Raw genomic sequence first — 25516 nt, forward strand, 5'->3', positions numbered from 1 at the left:
GGTATAGTTTGGTTTCACAAAATAGCACAAATGATGTTAAGATGTCTACATCTAGACTATTTACAGAAGCTCTATATGCATGAATGTAGGGACCCAGCACTTGGCACCATCTCTCCTTTCTATGCAGCCAAGAGGTGGGGGTCAGAGGGCCTCTGCTATTGACACAGATTGAGGTCCTGTTATATGCCATGGGACAGACAAAGGGAATGGGTTTGTTGCAATCCAACATACCTAAATCTTCTCTCCCCAGTCATCTGCCCTTACATATAGTATAATGTCCAGGAGCGAGTGGTGAGCTGGATTCCTTGCCATCAGTACTTATGGAATTATTCATGCATTTCTAAATTGCCAAGACTGCATGCTAGAGATAAAGTAAAAAAAATGTGCCCAGGGCCGTGTACAGGTGTTCAGACTTACTAAGCAGGGGGCACTTCAGAAGGTGCATAGCCGTTCCACTTATTGGGAGCAGTGTTGATTTGCTATCCAACATAATAATGTGCATGGCTCTTATTATCAGTGGCGTAACTAAAGCCCTGTGGGCCCCGGTGCAATCTTTTGTCTGGGCCCCCTACTTCATCCCTACAGAGAATTCTTGATAGTGATGGTTATGGGTGCTAAGGAGTTTAATCAACCTTAGTGCAGTTAGGGTAATCTATAGGTTTCCTTGGCTAATGGGTTAGATGGAAGCTGCCATCTCAATACTGATGCCAGTGCTTATGGGCCCCCTAAGGCTCCTGGGCCACCCCCTCAAGTTACACCCCTGCCTATTACACCCTGGGGTTTGCATAGTTGGCCATTGATTATGACATCACCTGCCCAACCATCACCAGGATGAGTTCAGCTACCTCGCTTAGTAGTTCATTATCTGCTTGTCCAAGACTTGTTTATTCAGCAGTGGGAGACATCATTTTGATTCATGACTTGGGAATGTTTTTTTTTTCCCCCTTCTGTCGATGTCCATCTGTCGTAGGTACGCGATTACCAGTGCAACATTCATGTACATGAATAGTGATGTGTTTTTGAAACCGATCCCAGCTGTTATATGTATGCTCCAATATTGTATGCAGCTGCCATTACATTGTCCAGCCAGCCCAATACTTTTAACATGCAATTTGTTTCCTTGTACAATTCCTTTATCTTTACAGTAGAGACGTGTTTTTCTTTCATGGTAGATTTCATGTGTAACCTGTTAAGTGGTTTATATGTGATCACACATGCCAGAGATGATTATTCTTAAACTGTTGCAGCTGGGATACAGATTCGCCAGCTTTTTCACTTTCCGGGGGCTGTTACTGGCTGATGACCATGACTCCATTCTGTAAAAATGTATGTCTACATTGTGATTGTGTGTATTTGAAGAACAGCTCTTGACTGTATTATTTTCAGCAAAAGGAAACATCTTCTACAGGTGATTTTTACACGATACTGACATAAGCCTTCATGCTTCATCCTTTCTCATTACCATAATATCTATATTAAAGGGAATCTGTCCAGAGATCCATACCATGTGTAGCATGAAATCACAAAAGGCTTCCATGTGACAAATAGCTATTTGGTTTTACAGAAAACATAGTTTAGAAATGACCCAGGAACCAGGAGAAGTGTTCTAAGGGTGGCCCTAAGATGACATCTCCCCACTTGGCTGAACTTGATTGACGGGCCTGTTCCTATTTGTGAAAAGGCCTGTCAATGAAGCCCGCCCAGGCAAAAAGAAGTTAGTTTTCTTCCAAGTATTTTCATTTCCTTCCACACCTAAAAACCATGTCTCTTGTGGCATGGACTGATGTGAATACATTTTATACAGAGTGTTGTGGATTATCACATTACTGTGGATTATTATAAGAATGTGGCTATACATTATTAGAATGTTATGTACAGTATTAAGGAGTATATCTTAAGGTTCTAGAGGACCCAGATAATCTGGTAAGGGCAAGGAAGCTGCAGTCCTCCTGTAACTGGTGCTAATGTATGCCAAAAAAGTTAAATTGCCTATTATGACCTTATGGGTGTGGCACAATGTATAAAAAAACAAAACACAAAAAAAAAACCCCACATCTTCCATTCCCACGTCACAACAGGTTCTAGCTAAGATGGGGTTCACACTAGCGCCACTGTCTGCCCTTTGTGATTCTGCCGAAAAATCTTGCATGTTCGACTTTGGGCCTGTGCAAAAAAAAAAAAACAGTTTGACAGCGGAGAGGCTGCATATGGACAGCGGCAATTTGCTTTAAAAATCCATTGAAATGAATTGCTTTTTAAACTAACTGCTGGCAAGCTGTCCCCAAGCAGTCTTTCCTGGCTTTTTGGCGGAATCACAAAGGGTGGACAGGGCCGCAAGTGTGAAGGCCCATTAACAGTGAGGGAAAAATATTGACATTTTTATAGTAGCACTTGTGCTATTTAAAAAACAAAAGCATATAAGAATAAAGCCCTATTGATCACTGAAAAAAGATGGAAAAATTATTTGAAAAATTCAAAAGAAAAAAATGTTATATCCCTCAAACTGTATGTACTAAAAAAATAAATAAAAAAATAAAAATGTTTCTGATTCTGAACCAGGAGAAATGGCCCGATCTTGCAAAGGTTAAACATTACTACATTTGTGCAAGCATTGTATGGTAACACCCATGCAGGGTACAGACCCTGTTCCAGTGTTAATCATGTTTCATTATTATACTTGTCAGAAAAACACAAAAAAATCAAGCATGCCAAAAAATAAAATTTAACTTTTACTTCATATTAGATAAAAAAAATAGTCCAATAACATGAATCCATGAATCAAAACAGAACAAAATACAGCTTAGGGCGGGTTCACACCAGCACCCGATCTCCGTTTTACAGGTTTCCGTTTCCTGCCCGAGAAACTGGACAGGAGACAGAAACCGGCAGGCAGTTTTCAAAACCATTCATTTGCAATGGCTTTGCAAAGTGTCCGCCGATAAGCGCCCGTGAGCGTCTTTTGCTCTCCGCGGTGAAACCATTTTTTTTTTAAACAGACACAAAGTCGGACATGCAGGACTTTGTGTCTGGTTAACAAAAAAAAAAAAAAAACAGTTTCGCCACGGAGAGCAGAAGACGCTCACGAGCGGACACTGAATGCCGGGTTTACTTCTGTCGGCAGAAGACGGAAACCTCAAAATGGAGATCTGACACTGGTGTGAAACCGCACCTTACGCGTTTCGGGAATGCATGGTGGATCCCTTACTCATACTTGTTGTGTATATAGTTGAAAGTAAATTCAGGAGTCCAGGTGCAGCAATGTGATTCACTCTGCCATTGAGCTGTCCACCAAAATGTGATATCTTGGTCAGGGTAAGTCTTGTGGGGTGTTTTCAAAATGCGTTGGTCAGTACCTAATAAAAGCGTTACAAAGAAGGAAAAGCAGTGAGCTGATGACCAGGCCATAGGAGAATAGGTTGGCCCATCTGGTCAGATCCCGCAAATAAAAAAAAAATTTAAGGCAGCAATAGTAGGACGGTGTCAGAACAAACAGCCCATTATAACTTGCTGCATAGTCAAAGACTGACCAGGGGTCTCGTGCTCACCCCTGTCCTCTGCCAAAAACACCTACAATGGGGAACGGTGGCTTGTTCACCTTTTTTTTTTTTTTTTTTTTTTTTTTTTACATAAGGTGGGTGAATAAGTGTGTGTGTGTGTCAGTTACATTCGGAAGAGCTGGCACTAGGATGCACTATGGAATCCAGGCAAACTTGTGGAAGAAGTTGGACACTGGACAATGTCTTTGTCACTTGGATATTAGGTCTTTGCAGCAATGAGGACATTTCTATTGCTCCAAACAGCTCAGCCTCCCATCACGCTGTAAAGCGCCGCCAATACTTGCACTGCTCTAAATAACTTTATTCACAAACTGACAAAAGTGGCAGAGTCACCAATTCACAAGGAGAAAACGCTGTTTGATTGAGGTGACCCTAAGCTATTGATCTGTGAGGCTGGATTGGCACTGACTGGTATCACCTACCTAAACATTGCTGCGGGCTACATATACCATTTCATGGAATCAGTATTTCCGAATGTCTGTGGCCTCTTTCAGTAGGAAAATGCCCCCTTAACACTGCAAATATTGTTCACATATGGTCCGGGACACATGATAAATAGCTCAATGCTGTGAAGGGTCAGTGTTTTTTTTTTTGTTTAAACAATATTTTGCAGTGTTCACAAATGTTTTGTCTGATCGTATAGCTCTACTGCTCTTATATGTATACTGCACTAGTGACATATGTACATTTCATACTCATCTTTTCACATAGATTGATGTAAATTGCAACAATTTCTATGAAGCCGTGCAGACTGTCAGACATTATTATACGATCCTCCATGATCATTAGAGTTTGGCTTTTGTGGGTTTGGTTCTGTAATTCCTAGTCTTGCTGTTAATTCACATTTCTTTTATACAAGATACTTGCAGTGTATGAGACGGGAATTTCCTACTCATATTTTACAGTAGCAAATTGTAAGTATCAGATTGCAGTCAGTAGGTAGTTTAGATTAGTTTAAGCGGAACACGGTAGTTTTACTTACCACATGTAAATAGATACACTACCAAGCGTGCCATAGGTAACAAAGGTATATTATTTATCACTGTAATGTGCATTCAATATGCCTGGAGGAGCTGATAGACTTTCCCATTAAAGCTTATGGGTACATGGGTAAAATACTTGAGTTTTGGGTTTCTACTGCAGGTATTTTGCTTATCGCCAGCCCGGCGCAGCTTCACTGCTTTTTCCAGTACAGAATCTGTGTTAAGATAGAGCAAAACATTTTAGCTTGGTAAGTATATGTACTGACAACAATAAGATGCAGATTTCAGGAGTTTTTATACAAAAAGTTCATTTTCTGTATTGCAATTATCATGAAAAAACACTGTGCGAACAGCCTGATTTTATTTTATTTTTAAATTTTCCTCATTAAAAAAAATGTAAATGTTAGGCCTGGTTCAGATCTGCGTTCGGCGAGTCCGCATGGGGACCCCCCCGAATGGATTATCGAACGCATTGGCAAGCGGTGAGCTTATGAAAAAACACGGACCCCATAGAGTATTATAGGGTCCGTGTGCTTTCGGCGTGGTGTCTGCATGGAACATGTGGACAAAAGAGCACTTCATGATCTACTTTCCTGCACGTATGACTTGTGCGGACACCGTGCGGAAAGCACACAGACCCCATTATAGTCTATCGGGTCTGTATGCTTTCACTGCTCACCGCTTGCCAATGCGTTCTGTATTCCGTTCGGGGTGGGGGGTCCCAATGCGGACTCCCGGAACGGATTACCGAACACAGATGTGATCCAGGACTAAGCTAGTTAAATAAGCCATTGTATTGCCTTTGGTTGTTTAAAATTAGCTAGAGACAATTTTATTCCCGTAGTGGCTTTAACTCATCTTTCTAAAAATCCAGGAGGGAATGCTACAGAAAGATCCTTCTGATGAAAATGAAGGAGGGCAATATCTTCCGATTTGTGTTTTTTTGTGTGCATTCTCTTGAAACTCATTTCAGATTTTCTTTATAATTTACTACTATAGCATTTGCCGACTGCTGCAGCCTTAAGCCACGTTTCTATGCAGAATGAATTCTAATAATGTGTATTAGGCGTATTGGTATTTATGTCTGCTCCTCTAACTTTCTCATCTTGCTATTAAATTTATTGAGGAGCGGACTGGTGGTGAAGCATTAACATGTATTCACTTTAAGGAGAGTTAATGCATTATTGACTTTGCATAACTCTTTACAGAATAGTAATGAATCTAGAGCTGGGTCTACTGTACAGAGGAGATGCTGCTGTGTTTGATGGAATACATGGAGCGTTTTCCAATCAGTAAAAAATAGGCAACGCTTTTAATCAAGCTCGATGTCAACAATACTCGCATAATCTATTGTACCTTTTACAATCTATTTCATTCCGCAGAAAATCATAGCTGCGCTACTGCTCATAGCCTCATAAACTAACATGCATGGATTTAGGCTTCACACATTCAGCATATATGCCAGAAAATTCCCCCAGCCTGCACTTCAATTGCTATAGCCCAGATGTATGTAGCTGTCTGCCGTACAGTTGCATATATTGCTCTTTATGGTTTGTTAAGAAATTAGTGATATAGCTACAAAATAAATATAAAGCTTAGTTATAGGGGTTTTACAGGATTATGGTATTGATGCTCTATCCAATGAAACAATCAGCAATCGAGTACTTGTCATCTGTCCTGTCTTTAGGGAATAATATTTGATTCTGGGACAACCTTTTTTAAAGAAGACCTGTCAGCTCTCCTGACTTGTCTGTCTTAGTCCAAATGCTTGTATTCTTCATGATAAATAATTCTGGGGTGGTTTTTTTCTTGTTTTGGTCTTCTTAGAAGAAATTTACAAAGAAGTTGACCACTGTGTCCAACCATTCTCCTGGGAAAAGAGGTGTACCTCTACACAGTCTGACACTGGAAACATTGATTGGACAATGTCAGAGTACAGTGTCTTGCGACAATGAACTTTTCAACCTTTTGCCACATTTCAGGCTTCAAACATAAAGATATCAAATTAAAATTTTGGGGGGAAGAATCAACAAGTGGGACACAATTGTGAAGTGGAACAAAATTTATTGTATATTTTAAACTTAAAAAATAAACTGATAAGTGGAGTGTGCAAAATTATTTGGCCCCTTTACTTTCAGTGCAGCAAACTCACTCCAGAAGTTCAGATCTCTGAATGATGCAGTGTTGTCCTAAATAACTGATGACGATAAATCGAATCCACCTGTATGTAATCAAGTCTCCGTATAAATGCACCTGCTCTGTTATAGTCTCAGGGTTCTGTTTAAAGTGCAGAGAGCATCATGAAGACCAAGGAACACATCCAAAAGTCAGATTTGGACACGCAATCATATTGAAATGGAAGGCGTATCAGACCACTGCAAATCTAAAAAGACCCGGCCGTCCCTCTAAACTTTCATTTCAAACAAGGAGAAGACTGATCAGAGATGCAGCCAAGAGGCCCATGATCACTCTGGATGAACTACAGAGATCTACAGCTGAGGTGGGAGAGTCTGTCCATAGGAAAACAATCAGTAAGACGAAAGCCATTTCTCAAAGATATCCATAAAAAGTCTTGTTTAAAGTTTGCCACAAGCCACCTGGGAGACACTAAACATATGGAAGAAGGTGCTCTGGTCAGATGAAACCAAAATCCAACTTTTTGGCCACAATGCAAAACTATATGTTTGGCGTAAAAGCAACACAGCTCATCACCCTGAACACAGCATTCCCACTGACAAACATGGTGGTGGCAGCATCATGGTTTGGGTCTGCTTTTCTTCAGCAGGGACAGGGAAGGTGGTTAAAATTGATGGGAAGATGGATGGAGCCAAATACAGGACCATTCTGGAAGAAAACCTGTTAGAGTCTGCAAAAGACCTGAGACGCAGATTTATCTTCCAACAAGACAATGATCCAACACATAAAGCAAAATCTACAATGGAATGGTTCACAAATAAACATATCCAGGCGTTAGAATGTCCAAGTCAAAGTCCAGACCTGAATCCAATCGAGAATCTGTGGAAAGAGCTGAAAACTGCTGTTCACAAACGCTCTCCATCCAACCTCACTGAGCTCCAGCTGTTTTGCAAGGAAGAATGAGCAAGAATTTCAGTCTCTCAACATGCAAAACTGATAGAGACATAGCCCAAGCGACTTGCAGCTGTAATCGCAGCAAAAGGTGGTGCTACAAAGTATTAACGCAAGGGGGCGAATAATTTTGCACGCCCTTCTTTTCAGTTTTTTATTTGTTAAAAAGTTTAAAATATCCAATAAATTTCGTTCCACTACACAATTGTGTCCCACTTGTTGATTCTCCCCCAAAAGATTAAAATTTGATATCTTTATGTTTGAAGCCTGAAATGTGGCAAACGGTTAAAAAGTTCAAGGGGGCTGAATACTTTTGCAAGGCACTGTATGTAGGAACACACCTCTAACTGGTAACACTCAGTGGTCAGTTTATTCTTAAATTTCTAATAGGAATCACAGAGAAACAGTACAAGATACAGAGACAAGAACAGCAAGATCTAATATGGAGAATACAAATTGTCACTAAAACAAATGGCAGAAGAGCTATCAGGTCCTCTTTAAGACAGCATGATCTTACTAAAAAGTTGCCTTTAAAAGAGTATCCTCTCATCATACCCTTATGACCTAACCTGTGGAATTGCCATAAATCTAAGAATGGACTTCCCCTTTAAAGTTGAACGTTCTTGGGGACAACAGCGTATTATATGTTATCATCTGTGCACTACAATGTCGTAATATAGATGACCTGGTAATATCACTTGTGTCCTATATAAATGCAGCCTGATTCATATATGCAGGAAGCTTGGTTTTGAAGCATAACCTGTTTTTATAGTGCTTTTTTTGCTTACTGTTCAATGCAATTCAGAGAGGTGCCTGTATATAGAAATTCAGATTCGTGATATTAATTTGATACGCAGAAGTTTAATTTTTTCATATAAATTTCATTTTTCGGCATAAAGCTGATTAGTCTTTCTTTTCTTTTAGGATCTGGAGAAGATCTTTGTGGAGTTTAACCACCAGGAGCTTTTGGAGTTTTATAACAAGGTATGCATAGTTCCCAAACTTGTCTTTTTATCTGAACCCTTGTGCTATTCATTGCTCCAGCTGTGAAAGCTGCCAGTGTACAGCACATCTGTTCATTCACAGTGCTTTGCTAGTGATGCCATTACTGGCATATGGGCTGATAGAATACCTACTGCTTGTTGCTTTATACCTTACCGGTAATGGAGAAAATAATATGCTTCTTTTATTGTCATTGTCTCCGCTTGATATACACATGTGCAGGCAGCCAAAAAATTTCAAGAGAATAACAAGCATCCTGCTAAACTTTTCAGATGATAACAGTGAGGTAGTCGAGGCTTATGTAATTTTCTCACACTGGCATTCACCGTGTGATATTATGGACGATGATGAGTTCTAAAAATACCGTACCAACTTTCTCAATGCTCAACTGCACACCTCAAAAATTTCTTTACCTTAAAGAACCATAAAAATAATAATAAAAAAATGTGTATGAAATAAATAAAAGGTTAAGATATTTAATATATATGTTAGCTTGTCTTTTCTTTTAGAGAGAAATATTGGCTATTATTATGCAGTCCAGTCTACATTAATGTGACCACCTGTCAAAATCCAGAATAACCACCTTTGGCAGAGCGGACCGCTGCGAGACGTGCAGGAAGAGAGGGGATGTTGTGATGATGGTCACTGGGATGTTGAGCCATGCTGACTCCAGTGCCATGGTCAGCTGCGCTATGTTACGCAGTTGATCATCCATGGCATGAACAACCCGATCGAGGTGGTCCCACAGATTCTCCATTGGGTTCAAGCCCGGGGAATTTGCTGGCCAAGGGAGTGTCGGTAAACTCACCCTGGTGCTCCTCGAACCATGCACGTACACTGCGAGCTTTATGACACATCGCATTGTCCTGCTGGTAGATGCCATCATCCTGAGGAAAAACAATTTGCATGTAGGGGTGAACATGGTCTGCAAGGATAGATGTATACTTGTGTTGAGTCATCATGCCTTCCACAATGATGAGTGCACCCAGATGGCTGATGACACGTGCCTTCTGTGATTGATTAACATTGACGTCAAAAGTAGGCGGTGGTCACATTAATATGACTGGATTGTGTATTGTATTATTGTTATTATTATTATTATATTATTTGTGCCAGGGGCCATTTTTATAAAAAAAAAAAAGAAAAAAAAAAGGCTGCTTTTCTATTTTGCCTCATTTAAGAATAATAAAAAAATATAACTCAAAAAATTCAGTACAATGTAAAATATAATGACAAAACTTTCTCTCATAAGCTAACTCTGACTTGCTAATATATGGCAGTTTTTTATTAAATCTTCCTTATGTAAAATAATGTCTTAAATGCAGATATTTCTCTAGTGTGGGTCTTCAGACATCAAATGCAGTATAAAGGCAATAGTCAGAAACCCCTATGAGAGAAGTAACCTTTTCACACTTCAAATTGAGACAAAAGGTTATTATATTATGCATTTCACTTTTGGACAGATTTAGCCACTGCCATTAAGAATAAAGTAAAAGAAAAAAAAAAGATGGACAGAAAAATTAAGGCTTGGATATATCAGATATTAAATAATAGGAAAATTACAGTGTGATCTTATATAGGAAGAGTAATGGTCACATGTAGAATCTAATGGATGCCAGGAAAATTCAACCAAAATATCACAATCTAATGGATAGTTGACAGTAAAAATAGAGGTAAAAAAAAAAAAAAACTTTAATTCGGGGACTAGAAATAAAATAAAGGAAAATAAAGCACGTACCACCGTTAAAGAAGGTAGTAAAATATGAAGTGTTTCTAAAATTAGTTAAAATAATAAGAAAATGAAGAAGAAAGAATTTTGGAACCCAAGACACATGATTTATATAACCTTTAACAAGAAGCATAAACCTTTGAAAGAGAAACTAGTAAAAACATTTTCTGTATTAAAGTTTAATGAACTAAGGGAAGAGAAAAAGGACCTGAAAAATACATATATATAAAACCGAGCTATTAACATTGAAAGGGTTTCTAAAATAACATACCGATAATTACAGAAGAAATATGGATATGTGGAGAGAGCTGTGAAAATATGTAAATGTGAATGATTTAATATATATGTATGTATAATGCAGAATCAAGGGGAGATATGGGCTTATAGAATAATGAAAGAAAAGTACTAATATGGGTAATGAATGACAAACATTATTGAAAGTGCCTCATACTGTGAAGAATGTGCAAATCCATTTCTAGTATTGTAATTATGTATTGTATAAGACCAGAGAGATGAGCTTTTAATGGTAGTGTTAGGAATTTTTTTTTATATTTAATATAGTAAAGCAACATCTCTGTCCTTGAAAAAGCAAAACTGAATGATAGTTATTGTTCTGGGTGTTTTAGAAACTTGACTATATACTTATAGGGATATTTCCAATGGATAAGGATATGGAATATAGCTGGTCTATACCATTAATTTATAACATGAGCATACCCCTTCAAGGTGCCTGTAGATGGACCAATCTTTCACTGGCCTAGACAGATGACATTCATAGATCTTGAAACTTTTTAAAACATTTTTAGTTCTAGGATGAGTATAACCAGTCTCATTCCTCTAAGCCCCTATGTCTAATATCAGGTGTTGTCCTAGAAGTTGTAGCACGTGGTGCTCTCTTTATAAAATTATTTAAAAAAAAAAACTGCAGCTTTCTTCTAAGGGACAAAAACCCATAATATGGTGTCCTATGGTGTACTATGACTATGTGTGCCAGAGTAAAGCCTCCAGCACACAATTCTTCCAAGGTCCGTAGTTTGCCCCCAATAAAAAAAAAAGAGAATTTTAGCGTATTTAACCATATTATTGTATATAATGCATATTACATATATTAAATACATGAAGGAAGTAATTATTTGATCCCTTGCTGATTTTGTAAATTTGCCCACTGAACAGGACATGAATGGTCTATAATTTTAAGGGCAGGTTAATTTTAACAGTGAGAGATAGAATATCAAAAATAAAATCTAGAAAATCACATTTTATAAATTTTATACATTTATTTCCATTTTGCATAGAAAAATAAGTATTTCATCCTTCTGATAAACAAGACTTATTACTTGGTGGCAAAAGCCTTGTTGGCTCGCACAGCAGTCAGATGTTTTTGTAGTTTGATGATGAGGTTTGCGCACATGTCAGGAGGAATTTTGGTCCACTCCTCTTTGCAGATCATCTCTAAATCATTAAGACTTTGAAGCTGTCGCTTGGCAAATCAGAACTTCAGCTCCATCCATAAGTTTTCTATGAGATTAAGGTCTGGAGTAGAGATGAGCGAATACTATTCGAAACTCCAGTTTTGAATACCTCGCTCCCATAGGAATGAATGAGAGCAGGCGAACTACAAGGCGTTAAGCGCCGGCCGCTCCCCTTCATTCCTATGGAGCGAGGTATTTAAAACTGAAGTTTCGAATACTATTCTCTCATCTCTAGTCTGGAAATTGACTAGGCCATTCCATGCCAAAGATCTCAAGTTTTTTCTTATCTGACCACAGCACCTTCTCCCAATCACTCTCAGAATCGTCCAGATTGGTCAGATAAGACAAAAATTGAGATCTTTGGCATTAACTCATCTCACTATGTTTGGAGGAAGAGAAATGCTGCCTATGACCCAAAAAACACCGTCCCCACTGTTAAGCATGGGGATGGAAACCTTATGTTTTGAGGGTGATTCTCTGCTAAGAGCACAGGACTACTTTACCGCATCAATGGGAGAATGGATGGAGCCATGTACCATAAAATCCTGATTGACAACCTCGTTCTCTCCGCCAGGACATTAAAAATGGGTCGTGGCTGGGTCTTCCAGCAAGAAAGTGACCCAAAACATACAGCCAAGGCAACAAAGGAGTGGCTCAAAAAGAAGAACATTAAGGTCATGGAATGGCCTAGCCAGTCTCCAGACCTTAATCCCATAGAAAACTTATGGAAGGAGATGAAGTTCCGAGTTGCCAAGCGACAGCCTCAAATTCTTAATGATTTAGAGATGATCTGCAGAGAGGAGTGGACCAAAAGTCCTCCTGATGTGCGCAAACCTCATCATCAACTACAAAAAACGCCTGACTGCTGTGTGCGCCAACAAGGATTTTGCCACCAAGTAAAAAGTCTTCTTTGCCAGAGAGATCAAATATTTATTTCTGTATGCAAAATGCAAATAAATTTATAAAATGTATACAATGTGATTTTCTGGATTTCATTTTTGATATTCTGTCTCTCACTGTTAAAATTAACCTACCTTTTAAGGGACTCTATCATTAGAATCCCTTTTTTAGCTAAGAACACATCAGAATAGTCTTAAGAAAGTCTATTCTTCTCTTACCTTTCTTTTTCTGATCCACGCCACCTTTCCTGAGAAATTTCTTATTTCTTCTATATGTAAATGAGTTTTCAGACAGCACAGGAGGCGTTCCCCGTTGCTCAAACAGCACAGGGGGTGTCTCACAGTGATGCTTCTGTCTTCTTCTGCCGGTCACCGCTTCGCCACGTCACTGGTCGCATCTTCATCCAAAAGCACTGACTGCACATGCCATTTTCCTGTGGCCTCTTAGACGAGTGCTTGTTTGGCCACAGGAAAATGGATGACAGACATGTGCAGTCGGTGCTTTTGGATGAAGATGCGGTCGGTGACATGGCGAAGAGGCGGCTGCAGAAGAAGACAGAGGCGTCACTGGAGACTTTTGAGGCAGCACAGGAGACGCCCCCTGTGCTGTTTGGGCCCCTGTGCTTTCTGAAAACTGATTTATAAATGGAGGAAATAAGAAATTTCTCAGGAATGGCGGCGCGGACCAGAAAAATAAAGATGAGAAGAATAGCCTTTCTTAAGGCTATTTCGACGTATTCTTAGCTAAAAAAAAAAAAAAAAAAAGATTCTAATGAAAGAATTTCTTTAAAATTATAGACTGTTCATGTTTTTGTCAGTGGACAAACTTACAAAATCAGCAAGGGATCAAATACTTATTTTCTTCGCTGTATATATACTGCATATAATACAATTATTGATCGCGTAAGTTATACAACTCATGAATATATATATATATGGCCATTTGATCAGAGCTTGTAAGCTTAATAGCCAACTTCAGAAAGCACCTGCATTTATGTTGCTGTGCACAGAAGATTAAGCACAATCAAAGATGAATTTTTTTCTCCTCCGCGGCTCAGCCTCCACTATAGTGCCAAATGCGAAGTCGTAATTTGCCATTATAAAAAACAGGTGTTCAATTCTCTGAATTCCCGCATATTCATTTAAGCTTTCAAAGGAAGTGGCTTCTTACGAAATAGATATTGTAAGATTCTGCTACATTTTTTAATAACTCTCTGCAAATACATTTAATATGCATAGTCTCAACACTGCTCTGTTTTGTATGTGTGTAAATAATCTTTATACATGAAATCTCTTCTTTTTTTTAATAGCTTGAGACTATCCAAGCACAGCTGGATTCCCTTACGTGATGTCTTAAAGATGGGTTCTTCCACTGCACTCCTGCCACCTCATTATTTTGTATAGAAGATAGATTGCCAAGCTGTGTTTGTTAAAGGAATCAATGGGCTGCTTCCTGTAAAATTATATGGCTTATCTCCTCTTAGAGTAGCAACATTAGCCGAGGGAGATCATTGTGAAGAATGCCGAGAGTCTAATTGACTTTCTGGTTGGATTCTGTGAATACTGGGTACGTTAGAAATTATTGTAATAGCGCAGAAAAAAGTAATGATCATACTGTTCATCATATCCGTAATATAAAGAGTGAGAATTATCTAAAGCAGAATACTAGGTGTAGCCTTGAACCAAGGGTGGTCTGTAAGATTCACAAGATACCTGGGAGACTTTACTTGGTGCAGATGTTCTAGACATTAGTTGACTATTATGTCCTGAAGATCCTGAATCAATGAAGAATTACAACATCATCCTCCATAACTACAACATCTCTATTGAGGGTAATGGATCTTGAAATGAGAATAATGGAACATGTCAGTGAAAACAATGGAACCATCCAGTCAACGGCATTCAGCTACGGTGCCAGAACCATAAAGGTTTTCTGCCATTCCCATTAAGATCACTAGCATAAAGGCTCTATCAGACAAATGACAACAGTCCCTAATACATTATAATTGTGAAAGGAGAGTGTAAAGAGGTCGATTTGTCTCACAGTATCTAAATAAAGCTTGGCTATTGTTCAATAAAAAATAAACTACTCTGCATTTTTTAAGATTTCTGCCATAATGTTTGTGTATATTCAGATGGTGAATGTTTTGGTGAAACTGGAGAAAGATTACCTTATAGATAGCAATAGAGGGAATCTGTCACCAGAACCTTGCAATTCTTCCCAGCCACATAGATAGGCTTAGGCTCACCTGAATCAAAGGTTTTCCCCTTGGGAATTGGTTCCTCCATTGCCAAAATATCAATGTTTTTGTTAGTATGAAATTGGTGGACAAAGAAGTCCTGCATGCACGACTTTTTCATTCTGCTCTTTGAGTTTACAAACAACAGACAACATTATAGTCAACCGGGCCCATTAGGCTCCATATGTGTCCACTATTATAGCAGTATGTCTGTCTATTGTTCCGGACCAGTACAACGAACTGCTTAACTTTAGTTTAAAGGATCCATGGAATAAGTTCCATGACAGAACCGAACTCTGTAATGTACACTGCAAATTCAAACCCAGTTTTATTGAATAAAATGGTCAGAAAGAAAATTCATAATATCTGATATATGCAAAAATGTTATCATTTCCAGCTCTGTATTCCAGCTCTTCGTACTAGATGTGCTCTACATACGGCCATTTCCTTTATTCACCAGTTGACTCTTGTAATTGAACTCACAGGCCATAACATGTCCTTGTGTTTTCTAACAATGTAAACTGTTGCTGCTTTTACAGTACATTGCTTTGTAACTCATTTGTTATTATTATTCTCATACAAGGCATAATGTTGATATGACATCTCCAATGATCTTCCCTTAGGGCTTGTGTTGCAAAATAAAGTGACAATTTAAAAAGATGGAAAATCTTAGCTGAGCGTGAATGTTATTGTAGTGTTTATCTCTCCATGTTATACTTTATAGGCACCTATCAACAGCTAGGCATCTCCGCCGCACTGTGCACAGAAGCCCGCTGTGTAAATTGACACTAATAAATGGATATTCAAATTGGTGGTTAAGTGATGATATGATTTTTTTATTGGTGATACAATAGTTATTTCTTATATTCAGGCTCAGAAATGTAAAGGAATTAATATGTAGTAAATGAAATAAGTTTAGTACCACTCATGGTCATACAGGTGATATATAGAGAGAAGGATTTATCAATGCAAGTACTTAAAGTGCACCTCCTGTTATGTATAATTTTGCATAAATGAATACTACAGGTGAATATAAGAAACTTTGTAATATATCTTATTAAAGAAATTAGTTTCCTTATCCACTTTTCAAGCTGAGTAATTTTCTTCATACAGGTCTACAAGGAGGGGAGGGAGAGAAGGAGAAGGGAGCTGCTGAAAAAGACACTCTACGGGTGCATTCACACTACGTAACGCCGGGCGTGTATGAGAGCCGTACACGCCGGCATTACGGCAGACTGCCGAACACTTCCCATTCACTTCAATGGGAGCGCTCGTAAACGCCGCTGTTACGAGCGCTCCCATTGAAGTGAATGGGAAGTGTTCGGCAGTCTGCCGTAATGCCGGCGTGTACGGCTCTCATACACGCCCGGCGTTACGTAGTCTGAATGCACCCTACTACTCTGTGAGTGACGGAGAACACTAGTGATACTTCTATTCACATGGAGTTATTTGGTCAGGAATCTGCCTCAAAATCAGCCTCCAAAAAAGCCTCCCAATAGAACTCTATTGGGAAGCTTTGTTTGGATGCTGATTTAACTCTGATTGAACTCAGCCTATATCTTCTGGATTAGACTTTGCTACTTGACAGAATGAGGCAATAAATCAATTATCCAGCCATCAGCAGCTGCCTCTTCCCTCTCCCTTCCCTCTTCTGTGTGAGGCTGGATAGAGAGATATCTACGTAAACATATATTCGTGATTAAGATAAGGAGAGCAGCTTAATAAGTGGTAAAGGAAGTAGAATTTTTTTAGGAAGATATGTTACAAAGTTTCATATATTTACCTGTACCATTCATTTCTAAAAATAAATGTTGTCTATACTGGAGGTTCACTTAAACTTTTCTTGTGTTATTATAACAGTGGTGCAGATTTACTAATACTTAGAGATGAGCGAGTACTGTTGGGATCAGCCGATCCGAACAGCACGCTCGCATAGAAATGATTGGACGTAGCCGGCACGTGGGGGGTTAAGAGGCCGGCCGCCGTCAAAGCGGAAGTACCAGGTGCATCCATTCATTTCTATGGTGCGTGCTGTTCGGATCGGCTGATCCAAACAGTACTCGCTCATCTCTAGTAATACTCTCCAAACAACCATAAACTGTTCCAGATTTATCAAAGTGTCTAATGCTGTTTGATAAATCTGTCTCATCTTTAGACTGTATAGCCTAGCTTTACACCTCCTATTGGTCAGCTTAGTTTACACCAGAAAAGTGCACCAAAATGTTGGCATTTTTGGCACGTTTTCACACTTTAGGTCATAACCACTTAAAAGTGTCTAATAAGCATTTAAAACAATTGATGTGCTATCAACCATGTTAGGCGATTTTTTTTTGGCGCAAATTACACAAGAATTCTAGCGCATTGTGGTTGATAAATCTCCACCAAGATATCTTGAGGCCTATAGATATATTGGGGAGATATATTTATGGCATATCCTATGTATATCGTATTTTGAAATCCTCCTTTTTCAGGGGGTATGCCAGTTTGCATAGTTATCCTCTATCCATAGGATAGAGCAGTGTTCCTTATCCTTTTGAAACTGGGGTACCTCTAGAAAAAAAATATTTTCCTCAGGGCACCCCTTCCAAATAATTGTTACTAAAAGACAAAGCAGCAATTTTGATATAGTTTTTAGTGCAGTTCATGAATTTATATAATAAATTTGTTTCACTAGCAAAATTAGAACCTCACCAGAAACTGCATCAATGCTGTGAGCATTTTTCAATGCAGTTTTGATACAGTTTTAACTGCGGCACAACTGCACCGTGTGAATGTACCCCCAAAATTACACTATCCCATGCTTCCCACCCACACCCTGCATATATAAAATTCATCTTTTCCAGGAACAACATCTGCAAGGAGTTTGTATGTTCTCCCCGTGTTTGTGTGGATTTCCTCCCATTCTACAAAGACATACTGATAGGTTTTTTTTTTTTTGTTTTTTTTAAATGTACATTGGGATCCCTATATAGGGCTCACAATCTACATTTTAAAAAAAAAAATCATCTTTTATCAACTCATATTTCCTTACTAACCTCCATATAGTATCATGCTCTCCAGTGGCGAAACACACAGTATATTGCCCCTAGACACTTTATAATGTACCCAGTGGCCCCTATGCAAGTAGTAATGCTTGAAGTGATGGCCCCCAGTGGCATCCAAACAAGAAATAATGCTCCTGTGTAGCAACCAGACAATAAATAATGCTGTGGCCCTCAGACAAGTAATAATGGTCCACAGTGGTCAGTTGTGCCATATGACTATGAAACAGTAACGTTTACACATCCTTGTTCCCTTGCAGCTGTCACTTGCTCTGTCCTTCTTGTTTAGAGCTCAATGTAGCAGGCCTGCACTGAGCCGCAGAATTCAATAGCAGATGCCTGAATGGTGGAGCAGGAAGCTAAAGGCTGCCTGCTCACCATTGTATTCAACCATATACTCAGTTGAATGATTACTTGCAGCCATGTTCCCAACAGATTGTTGTGGCACCCCAATTAGTAATGGCTGGTATAGAGAATAAGCAGCGTATTGTGGACGCCTGATTGTTGAGGCCTAAACCAATCTTGAGGATGGGGATGTTTTATCCCTGTTGTGAAATCCACCTGAATGCAGGTGTGAATTTAGGGACATGCCTATATATAGCCTGGGTACATTCTGGCTTAATTAAAAAAGAAAAGACACCCCTGTTCTCAGGATCAGTGGGGGTCTGACCACTGAACTATGGATAAAAATGCTTTGTGGCATTAACCCCTTTATGCCGTCTGGATATTTGGCAGCTATGGGGAGCAAAACACCTACAGTGAAGAGTGTATAGTTCTGTTTGTGGTACCTTACTGATCCAGTATACTGTAACTGAATAGCGCTGTATCTTTTAGAGCTAAGACAGCATACAGTATTTATTGGTATCGACCCTGGACCAAGTCCGTATGTGGGTATGTGATACCTGAATCTGCAATTCAAAACACATTGAAGAGAAGAAAACCCGCACAGATCTTTACTAGAATCGGTTCAAGACTTGATTTCCAAAATATCCCTTGGCACGGAGAAGTTGAAGAGCTTTTTATTTTATTGCGATCACCTATGGCTTCCTTCTCTATTTTTTTTGTTCTCATCCTCCTGTGTAACTGATCTTTCCTATATTTAAGATGGATTTTACGTCCCTAGATATATGTGCTGGTGGTTGGAGGCAGATAGTTTTTATTTCCCCCTCCTGCTTCACTATAAAGAGTGACTGCTTCAGGAGTCCCTGTAGGGCCGTTGTGCTCAACAGGAGTTGATTCAGTATGAGTCTCACGGTTAGAACGGTGTGTTTGCAAGAACTCTAATTTTATATTTCCTAGAAGAATTTCAGCTAATATTAATGTGCGGCTCGGCACAGCAGATCTCTGTTATTGACCATTACATCTGTATGAAACAAAAATGCTACCCCTTATACATTAGATTGGCTACTCTGACTACATAGACATGAATATCATAGTGTAAAGTTATCAAGTGCATTGACTTTCTATTTATTTGCTATTTAGGTGTAAATTTTGCCCTACAGGAAGCTGATAAATCCTTCCAGGACCAGTGGTATTGTAGTCTATATTGATGTTATCATTGGTAACGGCGGCATGATCTTTGATCAGTTTAGTTATCCTCTACCTACTAGTTTTTCTTCTGACATGTATTGAGATATGTCAGGAGGTAGCTTCAATAGCTTGGATCCTTACCAACTAATAACATCACCTTTTAGTTTAATCTCTATAGCTGTACCTTGTTGGTAATTTGTTTGCCCTATACTACAGCTGTCCATGTGCTGTCAGTAAAGCCAGACTAGTAGACTTCTGCTCCAATACTAATGCGCCAGACCTCAAGTGCATGTGTAATGAAGCCAAGGTGTACGGCCCTGGCTTCTGAAACCATAGGGATAAGTCTCATTAAACTTATTGGACTCTTTTTTTAAGTAAGTATAAAGATAGCATAAGTATATTATGTGATGTACGGGGATTCAGAAGCTCTGGTTTCTTTCCCAAAAGCAGTCTTTATTGCAGCAGACAAGCTTAAAGGTAAAGGTACAGGTAATGCTGCTCAGCATCTCATCATGTCAAAACAAACAAATGAAAATAAAGACCTACGCCTGTCCGGCGCCTTACTAAACGAGTTATTCCCTTACTAACCAGGGGGTCAGCCTACTGCTGACCTCCTAATAAACAGGGTTCACAAGTAAACAAGGGGTACACATACCTGGCACTTTAACAGCATCCTTTTTGGCAGAGCTTTCTCAGGCTGGTTTACTGTGTCAGTGTTTCAGTATCTCTCCTTTCTCTCACTAACCAGCACACCTGTGCTACTTACAGAGCTCTGCTGGTCTGTTTCCAAGCCTGGAATGGATTGCCCTGCAGGAATGGCCCGAACTTTACTCCAGTCCTGGACCTACAAGCTAAACGCCTGTACATACTGCAGCAATCTGGGGGAAATATAGCGGTTCTCCCACACTATACCCCTCTCCACTTCACAATTAATATACATATATTTTATATTTTAATCCTGGCAACAGCACTGACCTATTACTGGTTTAGAGTTGCACATTTACATGATGGGTTTCCTTTTTAAATTAGGAATTTCCTGCATACTGTGTAATTATTGCTATAATATTGGCAGTATGTAGGAAGCTCTTAAGCTCCCTCTAGTGTTTGTGGCTGGCAGACAGAATTTGATCATTTATCTAATGGCCATATGGAGGGGACACAGATTTGGAATTTATTTTATCAGAAAACCCCTTTAGAGGTAAATTATAAAAATATATATATTTTTTATTATTAATTTAGATTAAAATGAACAAACCTGAGTTAAAAGTGGTGGCATTGTGTTTGGATTAATTCATGTATATTAATATTATGATTTGTTTTTTTCTTTAAAGCTTAAATGTAACACCAGGTTCAGCATTAAGTGGAAATATCACATTAAGATGGTGCTGACTTTGTGAAAAAGATGGTGAAAATGAGTTACATAAGACACTTTACAGTCTGAAAGTAGCAAACTGAAAAGCTCAGCCAGTCTTATATAAAACTGGTGTTACTGTTGGAAAACCATGAGATATGCATAAAATACAGAGAGGTATTTGAGGTGGTCTTCCGTCCCAAATTTCTCTCCAAATACTGCTCTGTAGGACCTGCAGCTTAAAGCCAAAGCAAAGCTTCAGCTTTCCACCATAGGTTTGCATGCTGGTTAGCCTCAGATAAAACCATAGTAAGAGGACGTCATGTGTTCTGGACAGAGATCAATTGGGATTTACAAAAATTGTCCATCACTGCCCCCCATTAAAAATGGAAGGAGCATTCAGTTGGAATTTTCATTTGCAGTTGATTTTGAGGCGGAATCCGTCTCTCTGGCTATGATGATTGGTTTATTTTTTTGGGGGTTTTTTGTTTACAGGCATATATAATCTCAGTGCTGGACAGAGGTTACCAGTCTCTAGTATTCCTGCCAGAGTTTTAGCTTTTATGGTAATTTTGTGAAATGTACTCAGTAAAGAACTGTTACTTCTGTCTCCTGCACCACCCCATCAAGGTCTCATAAACCTCCACAAGGCTAAAGTCCCAAGTTGCAGATAAGCTGCTTATTTTGCTGCAATTTTTTGAGCCAGTCAGGCAAATGGATTGAGCAGAAGGGAGACATACAAGTGGTTCCTTTTATATTTCTGATTTCTTTCGTAGCCCCTTTTGTTTCTGGCTCACAAAAATGCAACAAAAAAAGCAGCTTTTCTGGAACATGGTACCTTACCCGAGGGTTAGCCAAGGATTTTAGCCACAGACACTAGCTGAACCATCAGAAATCTGTTAAAATTTCCATTAATTTCAGTGGTATTTTATCTTGTGTCCATTAGTGTCTGCTTGTGTCCATTTACCCCCAATCCATCAGAAATCCATTTTTCGCGGTGAAAAAAAATCTTACAAACAGGACTTTTGTGTCCATTTGAAAAAATACAGATTCTTGAGGGACGGCAAGGGTCTGTTATTTTTTAACATTAAAGTCTATGGGCAACAGACTTATAGTGGACAGTATAAAAAAAACCGGACACTAACTATTGCTAACATCAGTTAGTGTCCGTTAGTGTCTGTTCTGATAGGTGTCTGTTTTTTTGGGGGGGGGGTGGGGGTTTAACGGACAACTTCATAATGGAATCCAATGGTAGTGTGAACCGTGCCATATCATTGATGGGCCTGACTAAGAAAACTGCTACCACCATTATCAACATTTGATGGAAACTACAGTAGTCAATTGACCACACTCTAACAAGAAGACTACTACTCCCATCTCCTTCTCACTCCTCCCTGGCCTGCATAATACATATATAGTACATATGTTGTAAGTTGTTTTTTTTTTTGTTTTGTTTTGTTTTTTAAAAAGACATCAAGCTTGACCTATAATCCTACAACATTGATCCATAGATAGACAAAAATTCCCTATGAGGAAGATGTCAATTACCCCATGCTAGGGGAAAATTCCTACAAGACTTGTATGTAGTGTGTAGCCTTTTTGTAATGCTGACATGGTACCTGCCATTACTAGCTCCTGGGGTAAGACATTCCTTAGTCTGACTACTCTAATAACTGTAAAGAACCCTTTCTTATACAGTACAGATGTCTATTCTTGTACAGACCACATATATTAATACACGTGTATGAGATCATCTATAAGACATTTTTCCAAGCTGAAGTGAGACCTTCCATCCCATTTGATAATCTAATAGCCCTCCTTCGAACCCTTTGTAGACCTTCTATATCCTAACCAGTGTGTAGCCTATAACTGAATGCCATATACAGCCATACAAGGGATTTATAGAATATGCCAATATTACATTAAGATCCTAGGTTTTTATTTATTTTGTATGCATTCTGATATCTTCCTACTTGTAACCTTCTCTTGTTTTATTGTTCCAGTGGTAGTCGTAACCACAATAGTGTACACGTATGCCATTGGTAAGCAGGCATAGTAGGTTCTAGATCACATAAGTCAGTACATGACTTGTGTTCTGCATTGCCATGCACCATGTGCTATGCTACCTGCATGCAACCATGCAAATAATGGGGATCAAGCCTGGTTCACATCTGTGTTTGGGCTATTCTGTTCCCCTCGCCCCATGAAAAATGCAGCAAGCAGCACGTTTCTCTCCACATTTTTTGTGTGGAAACTACACGGACCCCATTATAGTCTATAGCAGGGGTAGGGAACGTATGGCTCTCCAGCTGTTACAAAACTACAACTCCCAGCATGCATACTGGCTCTGCTGTTCTGGGAACTCCCATGGAAGTGAATGGAGCATGATGGGAGTTGTAGTTTCACATCAGCTGGAGAGCCAAAGATTCCATACCCCTGGTCTATAGGGTCTGTGGGTTTCCTAAAGGTAACCGCTTTTTTATTTGGTTTAAGTTTGCATTTAGTGGGTCCCCAAGCAGACTCCCTGAATGGAAATCTGAATGCAGATGTGAACTGGACCTCCCTCTCTTATCACCAATATAGAAGTGAAGCTGTAGGTACCATGCTTTCCATTCACTTATAGTAAGTGTATCATATATTGTTCAGGAGGCTGCTTTCTTGTAGGATATTTACCATGATCAGGTGTCATGTATTTGCAGCATATGTTATTTATTAATGTCAGTGTGTGGATACAAAGTTTACAATTTGCTTTATAGAGTCATATTATTTTTGTACTCTAGTTAAAGAAGGGCAGTGCTGTGCCCCTACTAAGATGGCAGGCATGGTGTCATAGAGCATCTCCTGGTCATACACACCATTTGTGTGCTATGTATATAGATATGTATATAGATATGCATTGTTTTACATTTATTTATAATGTTTTGACAACAATTGCAGTTGAGCTGCTTGAACTGTTTAATAACATGAGGAGTGTATCCGCCATTGATCCCGCAGAGCCTGATAGAGGTCACTGCACTGAACCTCATTGTCTGGAGCAGTGTTGTACAGAATGAGAATTGTTATGGCAGTGCTGTCCGGTGCTGTAGATCCCTCCTTATAAGGCTGCATGCACACGGAGTTACGCCAGGCTTGTAAAAATACTCATTCACAGCCGTACACGCGAACGGCTCCCGAACACTTCCCATTCACTTCAATGCGAGCGCTCGTAACGCCTTACGAGCGCTCCCATTGAAGTGAATGGGAAGTGTTCAGGAGCTGTCCGCAGCACTCGCATGTACTGCTGTGAATGAGTATTTTTACAAGCCCGGCGTAACTCCGTGTGCATGCAGCCTAACACTTAACCTTGTCTCATCCTCAACTAACAACAATAATGAGGCAAAATAATAAACCACTCCGCACAGTCCGTGATGTTAGAATAAGCTATTCAGGAGATTTGTGAAGCCGTCTAGATGTAAAACTGTATTTACTGTCCAATCACAGTGCTGTGATTGGTTGCAATGGGCAACATAGACTGTTTATCTTTTAGACAGTTTCATGACACTATTTGAAAGCCTGAGATGCAAGAAAAAGGGACATTTTTTGCATCCTTCTTGCATCCATGGGGTACCCATCCTCATAATTTTTAGTCTCTTGAATGATCCATGAAAACAGGGAAAATTGGAACATTTTCTGTTGTGGACAATCAGTTAAAACGGTCCATCAAAAAGTCGATTCACATGAATAGACCAATTCACAGGAATTGATTTTAATGCAATGTGATGTGCTATACATTCATTTAGGTATAACTTGCACCTAAATTTCTACACGGGTTGAGCATAACAATCACAATACTTAGAAAACTGGTGACATGGTACAGAGATAAAAATAGGGGTGTATAGTGGGTGAAATGATAGCAGCTAGATAACAATAGGACTGCAGTGAAACACTACACTACACTGGATAAGAATAGGACTGCACTGTAGGATTACACTACACTGCAGAAGGAAAGAATTGCACTGTAGGATTACATTACACTGGATATATATATATATATATATATATATATATATATATATATATATATATATATATAGGATTGCGCTGTAGGATTACACTACACTGGATAAGGATAGGACTGCACTGTAATTAAAGTTGAATGAAACTTTCTATGTGCAAATGTAATGATGTTATATGTAAATGATTACAATATTAGAGTGAAAGTGAAAGTTTATTGGGGGAATCTGTATAATTGAAGGAGATTCTAGTGCACTGTTTGGCCATGTCTAGACTGAATACAAGATGGCATACCACTCAGAGCAGAGGCAAATAGGTTCTGTATGGTATCCTGTGGCACATTTGCCAACAGATGTTTCAGCTGGGCCTGTAGATCCTGCACATTTTTAGGCTGGTCTTAGAGTATAATAAGCAAAGACGTAGGGGAGGAGCATAACAAATCTCCTGGGCTCAGTCGAGACATTCAGGGGTTCCTTGGTACCTCTTCTAGGTACCAATTGGGCCTCTGGGTCATATGAGGAATACCGTTGTGTAGATGCTTAGATGCAAATGTCATGTCATCCGCATGCCCCATGTGAACTCTGAGGACTGTGACATCATTCAGGATGCCCAAAGAGGGCAAATCTCACCTG

The 25516-nt window shown here is 39.2% G+C and overlaps 1 protein-coding gene across 2 annotated transcripts in view; it reads left to right on the plus strand.

The window, feature by feature from the left end:
• COMMD10 (COMM domain containing 10) overlaps positions 1 to 25516 on the plus strand; it is a 344658-nt gene that overhangs the window by 252987 nt on the left and 66155 nt on the right. The window contains exons 6-7 of one of the 2 annotated variants that reach the window (XR_012715648.1): positions 8552 to 8611; positions 14040 to 14750. Coding sequence is in view for 1 of the 2 variants with exons in the window: in XM_075272265.1 (XP_075128366.1) it covers positions 8552 to 8611; positions 14040 to 14078 (99 nt within the window). In the remaining variant the exon portion in view is untranslated. Of the gene's footprint in view, positions 1 to 8551; positions 8612 to 14039; positions 15761 to 25516 lie in introns of those variants that run through there. The other variant, XM_075272265.1, reaches the window with a different exon arrangement.

This window comes from Leptodactylus fuscus, chromosome 1, assembly GCF_031893055.1.
Source record: "Leptodactylus fuscus isolate aLepFus1 chromosome 1, aLepFus1.hap2, whole genome shotgun sequence".
In the NCBI taxonomy this organism is placed as follows: Eukaryota; Metazoa; Chordata; class Amphibia; order Anura; family Leptodactylidae; genus Leptodactylus; species Leptodactylus fuscus.